Genomic DNA, 21990 nt, shown 5'->3' on the forward strand with positions numbered 1-21990 from the left:
ACAAAGTCGACCAGAGGAACCATGGGTGATGAATATGGATGATGAATATCTGAGTATTCATACCCAGGAATGTTTGGCTTCATCATTAACATCCTCAATTCACAGCTTCTCAGGGCACCGCGGTCAGGCTAATGTCATGCACAGACAGATATATATTTTATTCATACTCTGTATATTTCATTCCCTGAAATCAATCGCAGTTTACGTGAAATGTATTGAAAACACTCATATTTTTTTAATATGAATTGCAGATAACTTTCTTAGAAATTTGGAGCGTTGGGTTATGTTCAAACTGCCCGTATGTTGCGCTAATGATGTATAGGCCTAATAAAAAAAAATCTAAGGCTTCTGAAGTGCAATCTAGTTTACTAAATAGTTTATTTTTAGAGACTACCTGCTTGTCGAATAATAAAATACGAGAACTCTTGAAATTACATCCAAAAGATAGTTACTGACTTACAGTTATCAGAACTGACGTCAGTACCTGTGCCACAGATTTTTTTTTTAAACTACCGAAGAATATGGTTTTATCAAAAGTTCTTCAGCTTGATTTTGGTATATGATTGATTCATAAGTGTGAGAATATGTAGATAACTTCATATGGTTTCCTGCCACAAATTTTAGTATAAAGATGTGAATGTTAAGAGTAATGTGTATTTAGCAAGCAAACTAAAACGCCTAGGCCTAGGAACAAAACTTTGGCATTAACCAAAGTGTAACTGCAAAAGCAGTTAAGAAATTATTTTTGAACACAAAAATGTAATTAATTTGATCTTTTAAGAAAATACAAATATTCCGATACAAATATAGAATAAATATTTCCACGGCCACCCACTGATATCGGTGGATGCCGAGTCAATATAATAGGGTCGTTCAACTCAGGCGGTGGGGCGGAGCTAATACTGTGACGTCATAAGCGTTGCACTTCCGAGCTTACCGATTGAATTAACTAAGAAACCTTTAGTTTTTGTACATTTAATCCATTCCATGGTGTGTTTGATAAAAATTTTTTAAATAGGTTACATACATGATGTTTTCCAATAGCCATTCTCTCATTTAGTCACCAAGCCTTGTTTTATTTTCACATAAAATATCGAGCAGATTCAACACACAGATTTCTATATGTTTATTCTTTATAAGTTTAGTTATTCATTTGCTTACCTAAATATACTCTGGTTTGGTGTATTCTCCTCAAGTCCATTTTTATAACATGACAACTTGGTTTCACTTATATTATAACTCTCTCTCTCTCTCTCTCTCTCTCTCTCTCTCTCTCTCTCTCTCTCTCTCTCTCTCTTCTTTCAGGTACTACTATTACCAAGATTATAAAATAACTGTTAAGAAATGTATTTGATTCTACCACTGTTTTCATATCGCATTTTGAAAAAAAAAAAATTTTAAACCTAGCCCCGCCCGTTTTGAAACGTCGTCTCAGTTACATCCGGCCAGACTGCCGCCTGGCTCCATCTCTTTGTCATGAGCTAGCTAGCCTCCATGCGCACTATTTATGAACGATGTCGGGAGATGAGGCTAGGTTTAACAGACCTTGTCTATATTGACTCTGGGTGGATGCGTTTTAACTACTTTAATTTCTCATTTATTTCTTTATCGTTTTTTTTTCCAGCACCGAGGCATAAAAATGAATCAAACTGGACTGTTTAAAATTGTATTGTTGCAATTAAAGCCAATATAATGTTGTGGAAACTTTTTAAGATTTCTCTTATTATTTTAACATTTGAACCTGGCTGAGTGAACAAAAGTTTTGGAAATGTTCCGTCACTGTTTCAGGTGTTTCCTCCCACGCTGCCAAATTAATGTACCTCGTCGGAAGTGACCGCGTTTATTATTGTGCCGGCTTTGTCTATCTGTCCGCACTTTTTTCGTCTGCATTTGTTTCTGTCCACCCTCAGATCTTAAAAACTACTGAGGCTAGAGGGCTGCAAATTGGTATGTTGATCATCCACCCTCCAATCATCAAACAAACCAAATTTCAGCCCTCTAGCCTCTGTAGTTTTTATTTCATTTAAGGTTAAAGTTAGCCACAATTGTGCTTCTGGCAACGATAAAGAATATGCCACCACCGGACCGTGGTTAAAGTTTCACAGACCGCGTCTCATAGAGCATTATACCGAGACCACCGAAAGATAGACCTTATTTTCGGTGGCCTTGATTATACGCTGTAGCAGCTGTACAGAAAACTCGATTGCGCCGAAGAAACTTCGGCGCATTTTTTACTTGTCAATCTTTGAACGAGTTTCTCCCAAAATGGACATCGAATTCAGACCCATTTCTGGACTCCGTCCGCACATCCCCTCCAAGACAGACACCAATCCAGCACAATCGAATATTCGGAATCATCATAAAGAAGTCAGTTGCGTCGTTCAACTCACAGAATTCCTCCATCGAATCGGTCTCTTAAAGGTTCCGTTTTCAGTTACTCTTTGAAGCAGCCCGCTGGGTGGGTGTTTTACACCGTAGTGTTTTTGTTCTTTATGTTTCTTCTCCTAGCTTTATTAATTTTATTGTGATCTTTACTATTTTTTATATTGTCAGTGGTTTTACTATTTTTATTTTGTCTTACTTTAAATTATATTGATGTAACCAGTGATGTGAAGATTATTTTACGTCTTTTTCACGAGAGAGACCAAATTACAATAGACCAACTTCTTTTCCTCAATCTCTTTATCCCATCTTCTAGTTAAAAAAGTAATAGAGAATAATAAAAGTATTGTTAATAACGTTTATACTCTTGCGTAAATGCGTTTAGCCATAAACAACCAAACGAGAAATTGTTGGTTTGCTTATAACCGAATCGAATAACAACAGCTGTTTTGCTTGTATTTCAACCATCGTACGGTAGTAAACAATTACCGTACTTATAGTACAAATCAACCTCTAGATCTTGGTACAAATGACGTTAAGTAGAATAGGACTGATATATTTTTACATTATACCCTTATTCGCTATGAATAAAAGATCGGCAAGGAAATATACTGCTAAATTTAAGCTTCAAGTTGTAGCTGAAGCTTACAAAACAATGTTCAAGCTGCTAGTGACTATAAATTATCGTGCATCGGCAACATGGATGAAACTCGACCGTAATTAATACTGGATAGAAAGTATTTTAATCAAAACTACTGGGTATGAACGAACACATATTACTGCCGTTTTTGCTTCGATAAATGATGAATACGTGAAACTCGTATTATGATGAAATCAAGTGAAAATAGCGAACGGAATCTTGATTTTTTTGACACAAAACAAACATGCCCCCATACGGCCAGCGTCATCTATTAACGAAAAACAATTGCTAAATTAATTTCACAACGCGACGTATTTAATTTATATTTCGACTTAAAAACACTTCGTACAACGAAAAATAACCTTGCCCCATATAAATAAAGTAATCGATCTTGCAAACCAAAACATCGATTGCAATTTGTAATACAAAAGCAATTTAAGAATATATAAAATATTATAGGATACAGTGAATTAAAGCATAACATTTTAAAAGACCCATGGAAAAGTTGCTCATTCGTTATGTTGATGTTTGTATAATACGATATAATATTGTGAATATAGAGTACAGTATCATGTAGGCTAGGCTACCGAATATGTATACAATATACCATAAGTGTAGGCTAGGCTCTATTCGAGATACGTTTATTCCCATAAATGATGGGTTTTTTGGAACCTAACCCCATCGTAAGTAGGATTATATATATATATATATATATATATATATATATATATATATATATATATATATATATATATATATATATATATATACCAGGTGGGTATACGGGAGGATCTTAAAGACATTGGGAGATTGAATCGAGTCCGAACGTTTGGCAGGGCGCCAGAAGGTTTGGCGTCATCGCACCGTGAATATTTTTTATCCCTGTGGAGTTACCAAGGGTAAACAAAGCCTGCTCCCCCCTACCCCCCACCCCATTGTTCAGCTTCACGACACCAAGATTGTCAACAAAAGGTTGATAATATAAATGATTTAATAAACAAACCTGTTTCGATATTACGACAGTAGGACCAAAATCGAGTGGCTGGTCGGCGCTAAAGCAGATTAATCCAGTTGTGTCAAATATATACAAAAAATTCACGGTGCATAAATTATATTGAACTAGGATTTTGAAAGAACCCCTACGCAGATTTGTCCCAGAAATTATTATTTCACAGTTAAAAAGTCTTCCTATTCATTTTTATTACCAGAAAATTAAAAAAAACTTACAATCTTAATTGTGGCATGGTTTTTGCCAAATGTAATGTACTGTCAAGTCTTCAGTTCCTCATTGGAGGGGTTGGTATCGCCCTCGACTAGCACCCTGCTGGGCCCGCGTTCGATTCTCCGACCAGCCAACGAAGAATTAGAGAAATTTATTTCTGGTGATAGAAATTCACTTCTCGTTATAATGTGGTTCGGATTCCACAACAAGCTGTAGGTCCCATTGCTAGGTAACCTATTGGTTCTTAGCCACGTAAAATAAATCTAATCCTTCGGGCCAGCCCTAGGAGAGCTGCTAATCAGTTCAGTGGTCTGGTTAAACTAAGGTATACTTTTTCTTTTGTGTCAAGTCTTCTAATCTCATTTGACGATAGCGACCCAGCCATATAGGATAAAGGAGAATCAATTAAAGCAAGGTCTAGATCTAGACCTTGCCTTAAAGCGCGTTCGAGCGCCCAGGCTCAGGAAATCGTCTACACTTTAAAAATATTTACCAAAAGAAAAGGCGGACCATTCATCCACATTTCAAGGCTGATAGATCGCGTGAATTACAACTTAAGTGAGAGAAAGAACCGTATTTATGCTGTATTTGGAATATATACAAAATTTAATATCAAATATTATTGGCCATTACATTACATATAAAATATTTATAAGAAAATATTCTTACTGTATATACTTAATGTACTATATGCTTAACACATTTAAAAATAATACTCAAATAATTAGAACAAATGTATTTTTATCATGCTGTGAACATTACAACACTCTCAGTAAATTTATAACATATATATATATATATATATATATATATATATATATATATATATATATATATATATATATATATATATATATATATATATATATATGAACAACCAGAAATGAGAAATGAATAAGCTGTATAACATGAGACACAAACGGTCAAGCATCTTAAAAGTAAAAGTCTTGGGCCAGGCTTAAAAGGATTAACTTAGTCCAGAGAGGCGACGCAGTCAGGAAATACCACCCCCAAAATCCCAGAATCTCGGGGAAGATGCCACGGCCGGGTCCCAGATCAACATATAAACAAATGTTTTCAGAAGTGAAATTTGGCATTTGTATTGTTTTAGCTCCGCCCTGCCACTCGATTTTGGTCCTACTATAATATATTGTGTAGTTATCATTGGCGGGATGATTGGCAGACTCCGGGTATCCTAGACCTATAGGTCTAGGTAACTAACACAGTGGGGAGTCCCCGTCTTGTCCTCTCTCTCTCTCTCTCTCTCTCTCTCTCTCTCTCTCTCTCTCTCTCTCTCTCGAAGACTCTGTGGGGGAGAAAGGGGTGGACAGGCGATGTTCCTAGAATTTCAGCCTCTAGGGAGGGCCAAAACAACATGCCTGTTGTCCTCGAGGGGACATCGGTCTATGGTTGGGCACTGCGTTCTCTCTCTCTCTCTCTCTCTCTCTCTCTCTCTCTCTCTCTCTCTCTCTGACCATGTTGTTTGGACAACTTAGGAACTTATTTGCTCTTACTTCTGAAGAAATAAAAAGAGAAGAATAACGTACTTGGGAATCTAAAAAAATTCTTTCTAATTGGCTAATAATCGTAACCTAACATTCTGCATCATGTATTTTTCGCAAGTATTTGTATATTCATTCATTAATAATAATATCCTCTATATCAATAATATCATTTATTATTCTGAAGGCTGTCATTTTCAAGTCAATATTCTCTTTTTGGGTTTATGACAATTTCCCTTTTTCAAAAACTGGTTTCCTTATGGAGTTTCGTGAACATTTTACTAAGGACACTTTCTTCAAAAGTAAAGGAACAGAATGTTTTGAATATCATTATTCTTTCTCTATTCTTCTGGAAGGGAAATTATCACATAGGCCTACTTGGATAAATTATCACATAGGCCTAATTGGAGAAATTATCACATAGACCCGCTTGGAGAAATTATCACATAGGCCCATTTCACATAGGCCTGAGAAAATTATCACATAGGACACTAGGCCTGGAGAAATTATCACATAGGCCTAATTGGAGAAATTATCGCATAGACCTGCTTGGAGAAATTATCACACAGGCCTACTTGGAGAAATTATCACATAAGCCTGTATACTTGGAGAAATTATCACATAAGCCTGTATACTTGGAGAAATTATCACATAAGCCTGTATACCTGGAGAAATTATCACATAGGCATGTATACTTAGAGAAATTATCACATAGGCATGTATACTTGGAGAAATTATCACATAGGCATGTACACTTGGAGAAATTATCACATAGGCATGTATACTTGGAGAAATTATCACATAGGCCTGTATACTTGGAGAAATTATCACATAGGCCTACTTGACAAAACATAAAAAAATGTTTTTAAGCAATTTTATCTTAGCGAAATCGCACTGAAAGTGAGTAATCACCGTCAAGTATACATCTCAGGTATAAAAAGTTTGCGAGTTGAGGCGTGAACTTTAAAAGTCAAATGGGAGTCCATTTAATATTGATTGTTGTTAGTAACGGTTACACAAACTTCCATAAAATGTTTAAATGGCGCCACCGATCAGACTTCTCGCGCAATTTGACAGGGATGCCTGGGTTCCAGAAGTTTTCTCTCTCACTGATTTATTCCAAAAAACACAGAGAAAGACGACAATGAAATGTTCAAGAAAAATGGCAATACTAATACTTGCTAAAAAAAAAAAATCAACGCAGAATTTGAGATTACGATTATTGGTAAATTTTGGAGATGTTTGCATTTATTTCATTAGTATTCGTCTGAACGAGAATGATTCATGTCATTACCAAAACGGCCTGTATTTCCTCACCATTATGTTAACGAAAATACACACATATATATATATAATGATACCTTTGATCTGAATACTTTCATACTTGCGAAAAAAAAAAAAAAAATAAAGTTTCCGTTCAATGAACTTTTAATAAAACAAACCAACTCGCGCGTGAGTCTATAACCATCATTGTGGCGTAAAACGTTCATGTACCGAAGTCATAAATCCTTTATATCTCCAACGCTGAATGACGTGGGGATATACGAATACGTAATGAGACAGGGGATATATCAATGGATAACACGACATTTATCAAACCAAAGGTTAACCTGACAAATGGAGAGAATAATTAAGTTTCTGGACGACGCTGGCGTGTGGAGACTGAACGGAATGTGCATATTTCAGACTTAATGCTTCTGCAGATGTCCGTGACGCCTCGAAGCGTTTCAGCGATGAGTTCATACTTTTAGGAAGAGTTTGCCAGAGATTATATGCATTGGTATTGTTGTTTGTATTCATACTGCTTCCACTGCTTCTGATACTGTTGCTAATATTAGTGCACGTATTATAAAAACAAAATATGGAAAATGTAACGGACATTCAACGAATGTCTGCAAAAGTGGTAGACCTATTTTGAAAAATTACTTCTCATCTTCCTCATCTCTACGTAGAAGTTTATGAATAATTATGTGTAATTTCTAGAGAAATATTGAGCAAGAATCAAGAGTAACAATTACGAAAGAACAGGAAATTATTTATTTAAAAGGCTAGGCCAAAATCAAGAGTACAAATGTCCAGTAGAAACAGTGACTGATTTTTTTCAACGTACCTTGAAATTTTAGTGGTTATATAAATTCCTTCAAAAGCATGATCTAACAAAATGGGAATAAAAGCACGTTAAAAGAAAAATTTGTTTCTGTTTTTTTTTCACAAAATTTGTAACTATATTTGTTACAAACATTATTTTCCCAGTTACGAAAAACCTCTGCAGTAATCTGTTTCGTAAGCAACTGCAAGCATTACGTTAGGCCCACCCACGTGTAAGTAATCTTTGAAAGTTAAGTGTGTTTAAAATGAAGTTATAAAGGATAAAACACCTCATTTTTAAATACTGCAACTTGGAACTAAAAGGATGATTGTTAAAATGCTGATACAAAAAAGGAAGACGGTGTGACAGAATAAGCCGATACCGAAAGTGACGGAAACAGCCAGATACTGAAATAACGAGGACCCACCAGACTACAACATCGCAGATAACAAATACAAATTCGGTTAAAAAAATAAATACTTGCATTTGCTTGTTCATTCTTCAAGCTGACTGAAAATTACTGCACCTGTTCTGTACAGATTCGATGGTAATCTTGGAACCGGAATGTAAAATCTAGGCCGAAGGCTAGGCCCTGGGACTCTTGAGGTCATTTGGCCTTGAGAATAATGTTGAAACAATTGTTAGGATTGAAACAATTGTTAGGAGAGGGTGGAATGTAAGATGGCAAAAGGAATTAAAGTGGTTGCAGCTGGGGGCAGAAGGGACGCTGCAAAGAACCTCTCTAACTACCTCTTTTCATTGTCAATATAATTTCCTTTCCTTTAATAGACCTTCATTCTTAAGTGTCTTGAGATTTCTGGGCGTTTTCAAATATCTGAGAAGTGTCGATATTCAGACTTGTAGGAAAACCTTGGAGTTATTGGTGAGCTTAGGCCTAAATCATTTATACCTTAGTTTAACCAGACCACTGAGCTTATTAACAGCTCTCCTAGGGCTGACCCGAAGGATTAGGTTTATTTTACGTGGTTAAGAACCAGTTGGTTACCTAGCAACCGGACCTACAGCTTATTGTGGAATCCGAACCACATTATAGCGAGAAATGGATTTCTATCACCAGAAATAAATTCCTCTGATTCTTCATCGGCCGGTCAGAGAATCGAACGCGGGACCAGAGTGATAGCTGAGAACAATACCCACCCATCTAATAAGGGAACTGCCGCGTTGGCCTACAGCTGGTAGTGTTTCAAGTAATGTTACTGCATTTTTGTTGTTTTCATATCAATTCACACTAGTTAACCACTCACAGTTAAGTACTCAACGATAAGTTTTCAATTTCCATATTATGGATTAGAATATTCACAGGAACTTAAAAATATCCCAATCTTATCTATGTAGGGCCATGTGGGACCAAGATACCTGGAAAATACTAGGAAATGGAGCTTTGAAAGCATAGCAACCAAGAATTAGAAAGATGTGTAAACTTCAGAGATATTTTAGGAATCAAGACTCTTATTTAAAATCAGTCGAAACTCAGAACAAAAAGACGCATTTTAAAGAAAACCATAGCCTATCAGGCGAGTTGCAAATAAAGGTACCCTGCCTGACCAAATAATGACGGCTTCCAATTACACACTATTATAAACTAGAAAGGTAAGGATGGTGATGATGATGATGATCAAACCTGGGAAGACAATTCATGTACACAGGCACACTAGATGAAGATAAAATTGGGTGAATTACCAGAAATATGCTAAGAGTTACATAGAAGCAGTTTATGGGTTTCCTGAAATTATAACAACTGGGTAATGCTGAAACACCACTTACCTGAAGGACGAAGCAGAACTGTTTCACTGAGCCCGTACGACTGCCCAACTGTCAGTTGACATTCCTTCTCCTGTCACACTGAACAGCTTCCTAAAGAGTATTAAAAGATAAATTCTAGATAACTCTTACAGGCGGAGTGGGGACTATTGGGTTTTACTCATAATTTTTTGAGAGATTTACAGTGGTTCTTTCAACATAAAATCAGAACTTTTATTGTGTCACCTATGGAATCACTTCCCAGCCAAGCAGAAATTATGCAATCCTAAGATTGTTCCATACGGTTAAGAAAGTTACAGGACAGTCTCCATTTTTCTATTGATTACTAAGGCCTTGCGTCTATACACTTGCTTCGTGATATGCAAGTATGACTACTGTGAGCAACCAGGTACTTAATATGCTCCATTAGATATTGTCACCTTACATTCACAACAATGAGGAGTTGAGACTTGAGTGTTACCTAAACTTGGTTAGCCATAAAGTTCTTTAAGATATGAAAGTTGTGACACTGGCCTCAGAGGCTATATTCTGGTCCCCTTTCACATTTTCTTTAAGTAATCAACAGAAGAGTTATTGTCAGTATTTTTTAGTTAGCCAGGCATACTTTGTTTAGCAGCCCACAGGCAGGCATTCTGGGACCTATGCTTTTAGTTTAAACCAATGATAGAACTTCTGGTCTCAAAAATCAACATTGTACAACAATACAAACATCACTGTTGTGATACAGAAATATTCAGTAAGAGGTGTAGACAGTGTAGCATGTGGGTGAACAGAAAAAAAAATTAGGCTTTTGGTGAGTCAATCATTATATTTCCACTCCAAGATTTGTTTTACATGGGGAATATAGTCCTCAGTGCTTCTGAATATCTAATAATACTTGGTATAATCTTTGATCCACTGCTTTCGTTTTCAATGGATTTGTATAATAATATTGGTTGTTGGTTTCAAATAAGCAATTTTTTGTTTGAAAGGCTTCCTCTATCTTCCAATTATGACTCGGGTCTGTTCATACCTGCACCCCATGAACTAGTCTGTTGTAAAACCAATCCTTATAACTGTTCTAAGCAATTCAGTGTTATTTGCAGGGCCGCTTTTCTAAAATTTCCTACATATACTGTAGCCAATTGGATGCATCTGCATGGTTCGACAGTGTCCTGAAGACACCCAGAGTTGGCTTTATCCTCTTATCCTTATTCATAAGGCGGCTGGTACATTAGTAATATGTTCATCATCAATGGCAAATACGCACAGCGTTTGTGTCCTTTGTTAATGAAATTTGTCCAATCGTAGGGGCACGAAGCAGTGACTACGCTTTGTCTGCCTGCCTGACCGTGGTAGTGTATGATGACTTTACAGATCTGGTAAGGCTGCAAAAATGACTTACTTGTGACGTCAGAAGCGTATCCATGGTTGATGTACTCATTTACAAAAATAATTTGAACTTGGTATCCAGCGATTTAGGAACTTTTAAAACACACCTTCGTTCTCCAACCTTCATTTACATACTCACACCTTCTTTCTCAGCTAGCACTCTGCTGGGCCACGTTCAAGTCGCCAACCGGCCAATGAAGAATTAGATGAATTTATCTCTGGTGATAGAATTTCATTTCTCGTTGTAATGTGGTTCAGATTCCACAATAAGTATGTCCTGTTGCTAGGTAACCAATTGGTTCTTAGCCACCTAAAATAAATCTAATCCCTTGGGCCAGCCCTAGGAGAGCTGTTAATCAGCTCAGTGGTCTGGTTAAACTAAGATTTAATTAACTTTTCATATGAGAAGCATGGAAGCTCATCAGTGCTGTGTCCATCATCCCAGGCTGAAGAAATCGTTCATGGAAAAACCAGTTTATAACATTTAAAAAATTTCATTTGGTGTGATTTTTCTATGAAACATTACCAAGACATGACATCTTTTTGACATTATAATCTGTTATTAGAGTGGGCTTCAGATGTATGATTTGGAGGGAAATGAGACTGTAATACCCACAAAGATTCAGGAGGAATTGTTTTCCAATGGTTTGGCAGTATTGTATTTTCCAAAAACCTACCAGAAGGCCTGGGTTAAATATGCAGTACTACTCACTGGAGAAAAGCATTTTGGAATACAAACCTGTCACACTACTCAGTGCCAGAGCTCTGTCCCTCTGTTAAACATGGTAAGTCTTCATGATAAACATTCATGATGTTGATATTTAAGCTTACTAGATGGTTTACATATATAGTGTATTTTCCCGTAGGTCATATTACTATCATTGAAGTCTTCCATCTTTCCTTTTACTCCGACTTGAACTTAAGACGGTGCATGTTATAACTATCAACCATAATCAAATGAAATTTTTTTATATTTTTGCTGGTCTCAGACTTCCACGGTGTCTTAATATTCAGATTCTGTCAGGAACTACTGCAGTATTATCAGCATTTGACACTGCCACATGCTGCTATGATTAGCTATTGTGTTACATATTGTATATTGTCAAGCGTTAACACTATTGTCGGAATAAATACAATTGAATCCTAGTTACGATTTGTCTTCATTGTGGACCGTTTTGCAAACTAATGACCATCTGGCCATACCACATATGAAAGTTGGTTTATTTCAAATAATGTGATGTTTCCGTTTTCTTCTTTACTTCTTCAATTTCTTCTGTAAGCATATTTGTCCATTCTGTTAATATTCACTGTTCAAAATAAATAACAATAACAGCCACAGCTACAACTTTTCCATAGACAAGCCACATCCTGTTTCAGCTATGGACAGACAGCTTCTTATTACAAAATTGAGAAAGTGATCAACTGAGGTCTCAACACTAACACAAATCAGTGCCGGAGCATCAACAGGGAACTCTTGAAATGACTAACCTAACCTCATTCCTTTTATGTCAATTCCATTCACTGCCTATGATCTAGGGAGGGATGAAATAAAACCACTTCCAAAATAAAGCTTTTAATCTTGTGTTCTCATTATAAAAAAGCACATCATAACACCATGATAATTATCATGGACTCAACTCTAAGAAGCTGAAAAAAAAAATCAGATTACATCCGAGTTCCACTTTCCTCGTCAAAATGCCGGACCAAGTGCTTTCGTCTTTTTCCGCTTGCGCCCTCTTCTCTGCGCTATCTTCCCTACATGAACAGCATCCCCCTTTTCCTTTTTGTTTACGGCGGTCTCCTCTTTTACAGTATCATCTGTTATTATCTTCAGGTCGGGTGCTCCAGCCGTTATGTATATGGTAAGGTTACAGCCGCCACACACGACGGTCACCAAAAAGTTAACAACATTCACTGTAAAACGGGAAGGACACAGCATCTCATAGCAATTTGGACACTCTTCAATAGGCTTCACAGACACATAATAAAAACCATCTGAAGGTATTGGCACAAACTCTATTGCTTCTTCGTCGTCGCTCAAGTCTGGACTCTTGGCATTTACTTGTTTTTCCAGCTCTGGTCGTTTTTCCCCCTCTGAAGGCTGTAAGGGCTCAGGCACTTTTACAAATTCTGTGGCCTTTTCTAGCAGACTTATATCATAATCTTGTAACAAAATATCTTCTGTGCACTTCTTTTTCTTGGAAAAATTATGATGATTTCCAGTCTCACGATTACCCAGTGGTGAGGACTTGGTTAAATTGGCAGAGTTTACATTAGCTTTCTCATTATCTCTTACCTCTTTGAATTCATCTTCATTTAGGAAGCTTCTGCAATCAGCAATAGCTTGGTTCCATGGATTTTTTTGTTCCAGTAATTTCAATTTATTAATGTAAATTTGGACCAATGCTTTGACGCGAACTTTATCAACAGAATCGCCATTAGTATTACCTACAGAAAGGTTTTTAATCAAATAATGTGCAGGGTCGACACAATAACAAAAGGTATGCTGGTTGCATAACATACGTTCATGCCCATTCCCCATATTTTTTAACTGAAAACTCTCACAATCCCTGAAAAAGACATTACACAATCTACAATAAACACTCCCAAACAAAAGATGTTGACAAAATTCATTTTCCCTTATAATTCGACAGCATGTGAAACACTTCAAATACTTAGGTATCTGACTTGAATTTGCCCTTTCATTTTTGCTCACTGCTGTTTCAGCCTTACTATTGTGATAGAGTCTTGCAAACTTTTGGCAATTGTATTGGCTTAAAACATTTTCATTCTTTTTAAGAACATTATCAATGTACTTTTGTGCATCAACTCTATGGTCATTATTAAAGCGTGTGTTTTCCAGCGGCAATGGTTTGGAAAAATTATTGTTTTTATAAAAAACGTTTTCAACATTACCATTACCTGGGACTACATTATCATTGTGCGGAAGTGAGGCAGACTCCTCACAAATACGCATTGGGAACAGTGTTGTTGACTTTGTGACCGGTGTTGCTCGTGTTACTACTTCCCCTTTTTCCTGGAGTTTACTGTGTTGAAGAGGTGGCCTGATAGCTGTGGGATGAGCCAGGCCCATTGGAGATACAGCAAAGGGTATCATAGCAATCTGGAAAGAGAAGAGCAACTGACATTTAAACTCACACCCTCAATATGTCTGGCATGTAATTAAGATGCAATGTACTGTAGTTAGAAAATACACCTAAAGCACTGTTCCTCTACTTTACAATAAGTATAATTCTGTAACCTGTGATCTTAATGTAAAGGTCATGAACAAGCCTCTTCAGATAGTTAGGTCTTATATGTTTAAATCTGAAATTACTCGTATGGCTCAAGAATATAAATGGAAGGCTACTTTTGGAATACGTGTGATGAATCAAAAAGTCACTTATATAAAGACTAAAAACTCATGAAAAAATGGCTGATCTCCCTATATATGCACACAAAATATCTTACAATCCATCCAATATAACATTTACAATACCATTAATGCCTAACGCTTTACAAGAGTTTCCATTTACAAACAATTATAATGAACAGACTTGATAAAAGTGTTCAACTTGTGGTTATGTCTTTTAAAGAAAACTTATTAAAAGTCAAGATCTATCTCACATATGACACAAAACGTCAAGGGCATGGCCAATTAAACCTATAATTACTAGTAAATATTACAAGCAATAAAAATTAGACTTTGAGGAATTGTTCCTAGAAAACCTTGTGATTGGTAAAAGCTACCTAGTTAACAATTTCATAAAACTGATAACATAATAACAACGAAATCCTAAAATATTGTCAGATATATAAGAGACAACTAATTAAACAAAAGTCAATCATTCAGTTGAAAATGTATGTATCTTTTCATTGCTGGGCTTTTTTCTAGCACGAAGAATGATTGTTCAAACCTTCTAGTGGTCAGTTCAGCAATGCGACCTTGTTCCAATATATATTCTAGATGTGGGTTCAAATCCTGCTACTGGACATCAGAATTACTTCATATTCTTGCATTTGGATCTAAGGCTTTGTAGTGGCAAGTGTGTCCAAAAAGCATGAATTCAAAAGTAATGAGGGCATTGTGGTTAATACAGTTACTGACTTCCATTTATACAAGTAAAAATTTTCGGCAATTTGCACCACAAAAAGAAATTGTCTTATTTCCGACAAGAATCTCACGATGCTGGTACAACCAACAACGTTGAAAATCACTTTCTTCACTAAACAATTCAAAATTCTCTGTCTGGTCATGAATGAATCTCCTTTACCTGCCAAACAGACACCAACACTTCAATAAACAATTCTACAAAAGCTTTATTGTGTTTCTGAATAAGATTTAATTGTCTAAAGTAGGTTTTATAATCCTGCAATTCTTTTTGTTTATTTGTCGTTCTCTTATCTGTTTTTGTCAACTTTGGTTAAGCTGTTGACTAGGTAACATTTGCCAATTACTTCTTGTTTTTGTTGTTTCTATATCTGCATAAAACCACTTTGAATTTGCTTTCAACGGTTTATTGCAGAATTTTTTCCCTTCACCGTCATTTTGTGTTATAGCATCTTTCCATTGCTCTGACTTTCTTTTTGTAATTTAAAGAAGTTTGTTTGGCGATCACTTTCATTATAAAACTCCATTTCTCCAACGGAGAACCTATCAAAACTCTAAGATGAAAATTTGAACCACCACACGGAAGATCTGGCAAAGAATTGTGCCACTTGATTTTGGGCCACCTGATTACAACACTAGATATAGATCTGAATTTTTTTTCATGTTTAGGTTTACAAAATCGTCTAAAACCCAAATCTCTTTAATTTTGTTTTAGTTTCAACCTAATGTGACAGTCTTATCTATTGGAAAAAAAAATTGCTTGAGTAAACTCTTTAAAATTAAATAAAAAACAAAGCCCAACTGATCATGAACTCTGTCGTGCGCTGATTGTAATACAGTCAACCCCCGCTTATTCGCGGTTAAGGGTTTACGGCTTCACCTAATCACCCATTTTTCTGTGGAACATATTTTTCAATAAATCGCGGAAAATTCGGTAGTTCACGGATTTTTTCAGAGCAATATTCTCTAACTGCTGTATTTTCAGGGTACAGTAGCTCCTTGGTGTGCACATTTAATTCATTCCAAATTCCAATTTGTATATCGAAATGTTCGTATATACTGATCCAAATATTCCCATAAGGAATAATGGGAATTCAATAAATTCATCCCACACTCATGAATTTCCCCCATATCCACCCTTTGTACCCACTTTCATACAATTATTTCAAGTGCAAGCACAATATATAGTTTAATGATAACCATATTCAACAAAATAAACTAAATAAAGTATTTCACAATAAAAATTCAACATAGATGATGAACGAAATGATGTGTCACCGCTGTGACGCACAACTGACTTAAGGAGAGGGAAGAGACAGTAAAAACATTACTGTACGTACGTAAAAGCGGTAACAATTCACATAAAAAAACATTCAAATACAATAAAGTAACAATAAAAAATCGACAGAGTCTTATTTGACCAAGTGCTCGGGACTGTGCCGAGTGATACGGCAGAGAGGAGAGGGAGGGGATGTGAGTGGGTTATTGGGTGGAAAACCGTGGTCTGCTTCCCACTGACTTCCCCTCTAGAGGCGGACTAGGATGACTTTTCTCTTTCACTACATTTCGCCCGTTTCTTTCACATACACTCGATTCGCCTGAATGACCTCTTTTTGTTACAGCAAAATACCTATCAAGTGACACTTGCTTTTTACAACTTTTTAGCACTATAAAAGTAACTCGTTCCACATCGTAAAACACACTGGCGCCACGTTCAGCTTCTGCGCACCTTGGATTGTTTGTTTAAACGACTTCCTTGTGAAAAGTTATTTGATCCCTCTCTCCTTTTCTTACAATCTTTATTACTTATTACTTAACTGCAAAATCCTCATGTTTATTGAATTATAATTTTGAATTCTGCCATTTGCCAACAGTAAATTGATGTGTTGTGGCATAATCAATATCCTTCTTGCACTAAAGACCCAAGCGTAAAACACGTCAATAGTCAGACACACAAGGTATTGTTCTAAACATACACTGAACACTGATTACTCTCTCTCTCTCTACCATACAAGCGTTGCCCTATCACAATGGTAACATGAGCACGAATGTTCCTAAAGTAGAAGGCTGGTTAAAAATGAAGTCAGTAAAGTGTCTGTTGACCTTCTGAGATGCCCTATTTAGACCATATGTCAAGGAAACTGAAGTTTCAAAAATACCGGGGAATAGGCAAATTTTCCAGGAATAATGTGTATATATGTTCCACAGAGAAATCCACGAATAGGTGAAGCCGTGAATCCAGAACCGCGAATATGCAGGGGTCCGCTGTATAGTGAACCTAACTGACTGCAGTGAGACAAAAGTAATTTTCAAAAATCTTTCTTCTAACTCCCCTTTTTACGATGACAATTTTCAACAAGGTGCAATAGTGGTAAGCCTTAAAGAAAACTATTTGCTGATATATCTTCATGAAGTTATGGGGACTGGACCATATTGATCACGCAGATTATAAATGTTCCATTACCATGGGTAAGCCAACAAGCTAACTTTGACCTAATGCAATGACTGTCATTTTGTTTATTAATAAGTACAGAAGGAATAAACAAGCAATGTTTTGTTATGTTCTAGTAACTAACAAGTCATTAAGTATACTTTACAGGTACAGGCCAATCTTCATCCTTCAAATGCTCTTTAAGAAAAAGATATTTTAGGCCTAATATAAGTATCTACAATCTAGGGGTTTAGTAAATTTTGCTTTAAACCAAAATTATAATCCAGAGATGAAAATATGATTTCCAGTAGCCTATTTTAGTGTGTGGTTTGAACATTTCTAGCAATCAATTCATAAACAAATTGGTGGCTTTTGAGATACTGGAACCCCGTCATATCCTACAATTAAGGGGACCACGTCAGGAAACTGGAGTTTTTGGGGTGGGGGGAAATACAAAACGAGTGAAATACTGGGATGATTCTAACCTAACCTAGGATGACATGTTCTCATCTGGCCAACAGGCTTCAGCCCAAGACATCGCCTACCCAAGTCTCTTAAACACTCTCAGATCGCTAGAATGGGGTGAGTAAGGACTTCATGTCATGCCAAACGCATGTGTTATGATTAAAAGTTTCAACTTGTTGGAGCCTGCTCAAGTCAAAATTTTTAAAAATATGTTTTATGATTTCACATTTTCGTACAAAATTATGTTATTTTCACAGAAACAAAGAGATATAACAAAATTTTTGGCTGCCACTGCCAAACCTAAGTTTTGCCGACACATGCTCAGCGAGAGCATTTAAAAGGCCAGTTCGATCAAAAATAACAACGGAGGTCTTCTCAAGCCACCAGTCTCACTGGGCAGTATGGATAGTGAAAACAGAGACAGAATTCCCACTGCCATTAGCTTCACTACCAGGCCAAAGAAACTCTTTAAAACTTACCAAAATACTTCATTATAGGAAAACAAACGGGGTGGCCCATAACTAACGTTTCATTATTTTTTTCTCTCAACTCTCGCACTCCAGCCTAAAATATATATTAAGCACACCCCTAGGCCAGGCTAAATTTAAGGTTGGCCAATTTAAAAAACACATCATGGAAAAAGGAAGACATGCATGTGCATATGTATGAGAAAAAAACTCTAAACAAATTTCTGTGCCTTCCACAGGAAATCGAAGGTAAATATTTCCAACCCTCTGTGAGGCCTCTTTACCATGTTATAAATGTTTTTTCTAACAATTTTTTTTTTTTTGTAAAATTATAATTATAGCTCACACAATGTCATAACTTATAAGATTTAAAATCAGCAACAAATTCTGAGTGTATTTATCGTCAATTACTTACGGCACATCCTTGGATGGGAACGCTGGACAACATTCCCTTCAACATCTCAAGGCAAACTGATCTCTCTCTCCTGTACCAATTTACTATTATAGTTGCTGTAAGAGTTGCTACGAGTCATTTATTGCCCATGGAAGTAATCTGAACACTTTTCCCAAAAATTTTTTCAAACTGTATGGGGCAAAATGTTGATCGTCAGAGGACAATACCTGGAATTTACCCTAAAGCTATAAGTAGTCATTTGATGACGGCCCCTCACAAAGGGTTAAATGATGAGTTGGTTATTTAACCTGGAAAGGCATTGAAAAAATACAGTCACACAAACAATAAATTACTGCTACATGGAATACGGACAATAATAAAATGGCTTGAAAACCTTTTCCTGCCAAACCAACCACACGATATTCAAGTGTTTCTTTAGAAAACACAACAGTAAATAACAGATCTCAGGTACAACCATAAACAAGGTATTAACCTCGAGGGATAAATAAATTTGGCGGAACTGTAAATTATTAAAACAAAATAATACGGCTACAACCTAACCCAACGACATCTGTCCTAACCTAGCCTCCACTGAGTCCTTACTGGTGAGGGAGGGGGCTTTGCTTCCAAGGACCACCCTCATTAACATAATAACTTGGGTTCTTGAGATCATCACTTACCTAACGCATAGTATCACATTGAAAAAATTCAATAAACCTGGTAATAATGCAAACTACTACCGCGCATGATTCCCGCCAGTCGCCACCCGGAATATTTCCCACCTTTTATTTATGACGATATTTAACATTTTTGTTTATGCTTTTGCGTTCATCGAAAGGGCCTGGTACTAAATACTGCGCCTATTTTGCACTTAAACTGGTAGTTACCAAACTATAGGGGCATGGTTAGTATTGAAACTTTAGAACAGTTCATGTATGCACAACTCCACATGAAAATAAATGTTGAAAATATGCCAGCCATCCTTATCTACAGTGCACAAGGACAAATGAAATCCAGTTGGGAACCACACGAAAAGTTCAAGCAGGAAACAAGATTTGTCGGTAGATATCCCCATATTTATATATTTTCAAGAGATTTTAATATACTTTTTATATTACAGTATGCATATTAAGGAGACTTCACTGGAGAAAAAAAAGTATCAAAATTGATGATAAAGTAACAAATATAAAGTTCTGTGCTCAGCCTTGACTGGGGGCAGGGTTTGACCACTGTACTTTCCCAGTGAGAAAGTGTACAAAGCAGAACAGTTTGTGTTCAACTATTCCGCAGTATCACCTTCCACACTTTATAATGGAGCAATAAAACAAATTCCACACAATACTGTCCATTTTGTCCAAAAAACTCAACTTCAAACATGTTGCAGATATGTGAGATGCAATGTTCTACTTACCAATAATAAAGTTAGATTTTTTATGTATTTTGCTTAATCTTTGAAAGATTTTAGACACCCCTGCATTTACAAATAAAATTCATAATATATATACATTCATACACACACTATATATATATATATATATATATATATATATATATATATATTATAAAAATTTAACATATTTCAATCATAATACATGAGTGAGAGAATTCTGCCCCATATATCAACAACCCAGCTAATCCCTAAACAAAAACTTACCTTTCCAAACACTGGAACAATGTATAACAATATGTTAGTACTCAAATGTTAATTAAAATTTAGTTCAGGCATTAAATTCCAGAAACTTTTCAACACGTCTTCCCTCAGCAACAACCAAACGCAAACTAAACCATTCCTTCAGCTCTTCATTGTCAAGGGAGCGGCTGGCGGGCAGCGTCGGCGTACCGCGCAGGCGCCTTTTCCCCTCGTGGGGGTGAGGGGTGGGTTAGCATCACCCGCCAGTTACCCCGCCGCCTCCGGCGAGTGGCGAGTCGGGGTACCTCTCTTCAGTCGTTCCCCCCCAACAGGGTTGTTTCCCAAGTCTCTTTTGCCTGGTTACCATCTCTTTGTTTCTTCATTGCGTGTTTTCTCTTTCTTTTAATAAATTCCTTAAAACTTCCGTGTTTTCTCTTTCTTTTAATAAATTCCTTAAAGCTTCCTCTTGTTTTAAATAGTATTTTGATAAGTTTTTCATTTAATACCGTGGATTATCTCTCGTACGTTTGTTAGTTCTGTGAAATGGAGGTCATTTGACAGTTAAACAATAGTTCTTTGTTGCTCTCTTGTCTATGCGGTAAAGTAATTAAAGAGTATATCCGTGTCACACAATATGTTTTTTATTAGATACAGAGAGCGAGAGACCATAAACCATAAAACCTTTTATATCTGTGAAAATTATTTTATATTTCCAAACTAACAAAGCATTTCTTTCTATTTCATAGTATTTTATATTTATAGAACGAATCAAGGCCTAATAAATATTAACCACTCGATTGCGTCACAAACCACAGGATAAACAAATAAAGATACGAAGATGAGATTGAAAAGCAAATGAAATCGGCCTTGAGAGAGAGAGAGAGAGAGAGGGGGCGGAGGTGGGAGGGTGGCATATATCTCCAACGCCAAACCACTCCCTTTCCCCCCAAATCACCCTCCCTTTCCTCCCTCCCAAGTTGCTCTTGCGTGGCAGATTTTCATTGGTCAATACGAGTCACGCCATAATACCACTTCGCTGATTGGCGCTTCTCTGAAGAGAGGAATGTTGCTGTCTCTCTAGCTATCAAATACTCTGTGTAACTGCGTCATTGATTGCAAGTCAAAATTGTGCTGAAATAATTTTAATTTGTAACGTGTATTGTACATAATATTCAAGTTAGCCCTCTCTTTGTCTTTCTCTCTCTACTGTGAGATGATTGGTGCTCTCTCTCTCTCTATTTCTCTCTCTCTCTCTCTCTCTCCCCCCTCTCTCTCTCACACAAATATGAGTAATTGGCATCTCTCTCTCTTTTATGTGGAACTCAACCTCTACATATTTTTTTTTTTATTTCCATTGGGGTATACAATCACCCAGCCCTCCTTATAAAAGGGAGGTGACCTCTCTCTCTCTCTCTCTCTTTCTCTTTACACAAAAAATTATACATATTATATATATATATATATATATATATATATATATATATATATATATATATATATATAT

The 21990-nt window shown here is 36.4% G+C and overlaps 1 protein-coding gene across 1 annotated transcript; it reads right to left on the reverse strand.

Annotated features, from left to right (window-relative positions):
• Positions 1-12545: 12545 nt before the first annotated feature.
• Positions 12546-20684, reverse strand: LOC136854491 (uncharacterized). Its single transcript, XM_067130792.1, has 2 exons — positions 20511-20684; positions 12546-14112 (listed from the first exon to the last, which is right to left on the reverse strand). Exon 2 carries the CDS (start codon positions 14104-14106, stop codon positions 12679-12681), a length of 1428 nt encoding a protein of 475 aa, XP_066986893.1. The 5' UTR covers positions 14107-14112; positions 20511-20684; the 3' UTR covers positions 12546-12678.
• Positions 20685-21990: the final 1306 nt, after the last annotated feature.

Source organism: Macrobrachium rosenbergii, chromosome 29 (genome assembly GCF_040412425.1).
Source record: "Macrobrachium rosenbergii isolate ZJJX-2024 chromosome 29, ASM4041242v1, whole genome shotgun sequence".
Lineage (NCBI taxonomy): Eukaryota > Metazoa > Arthropoda > Malacostraca > Decapoda > Palaemonidae > Macrobrachium > Macrobrachium rosenbergii.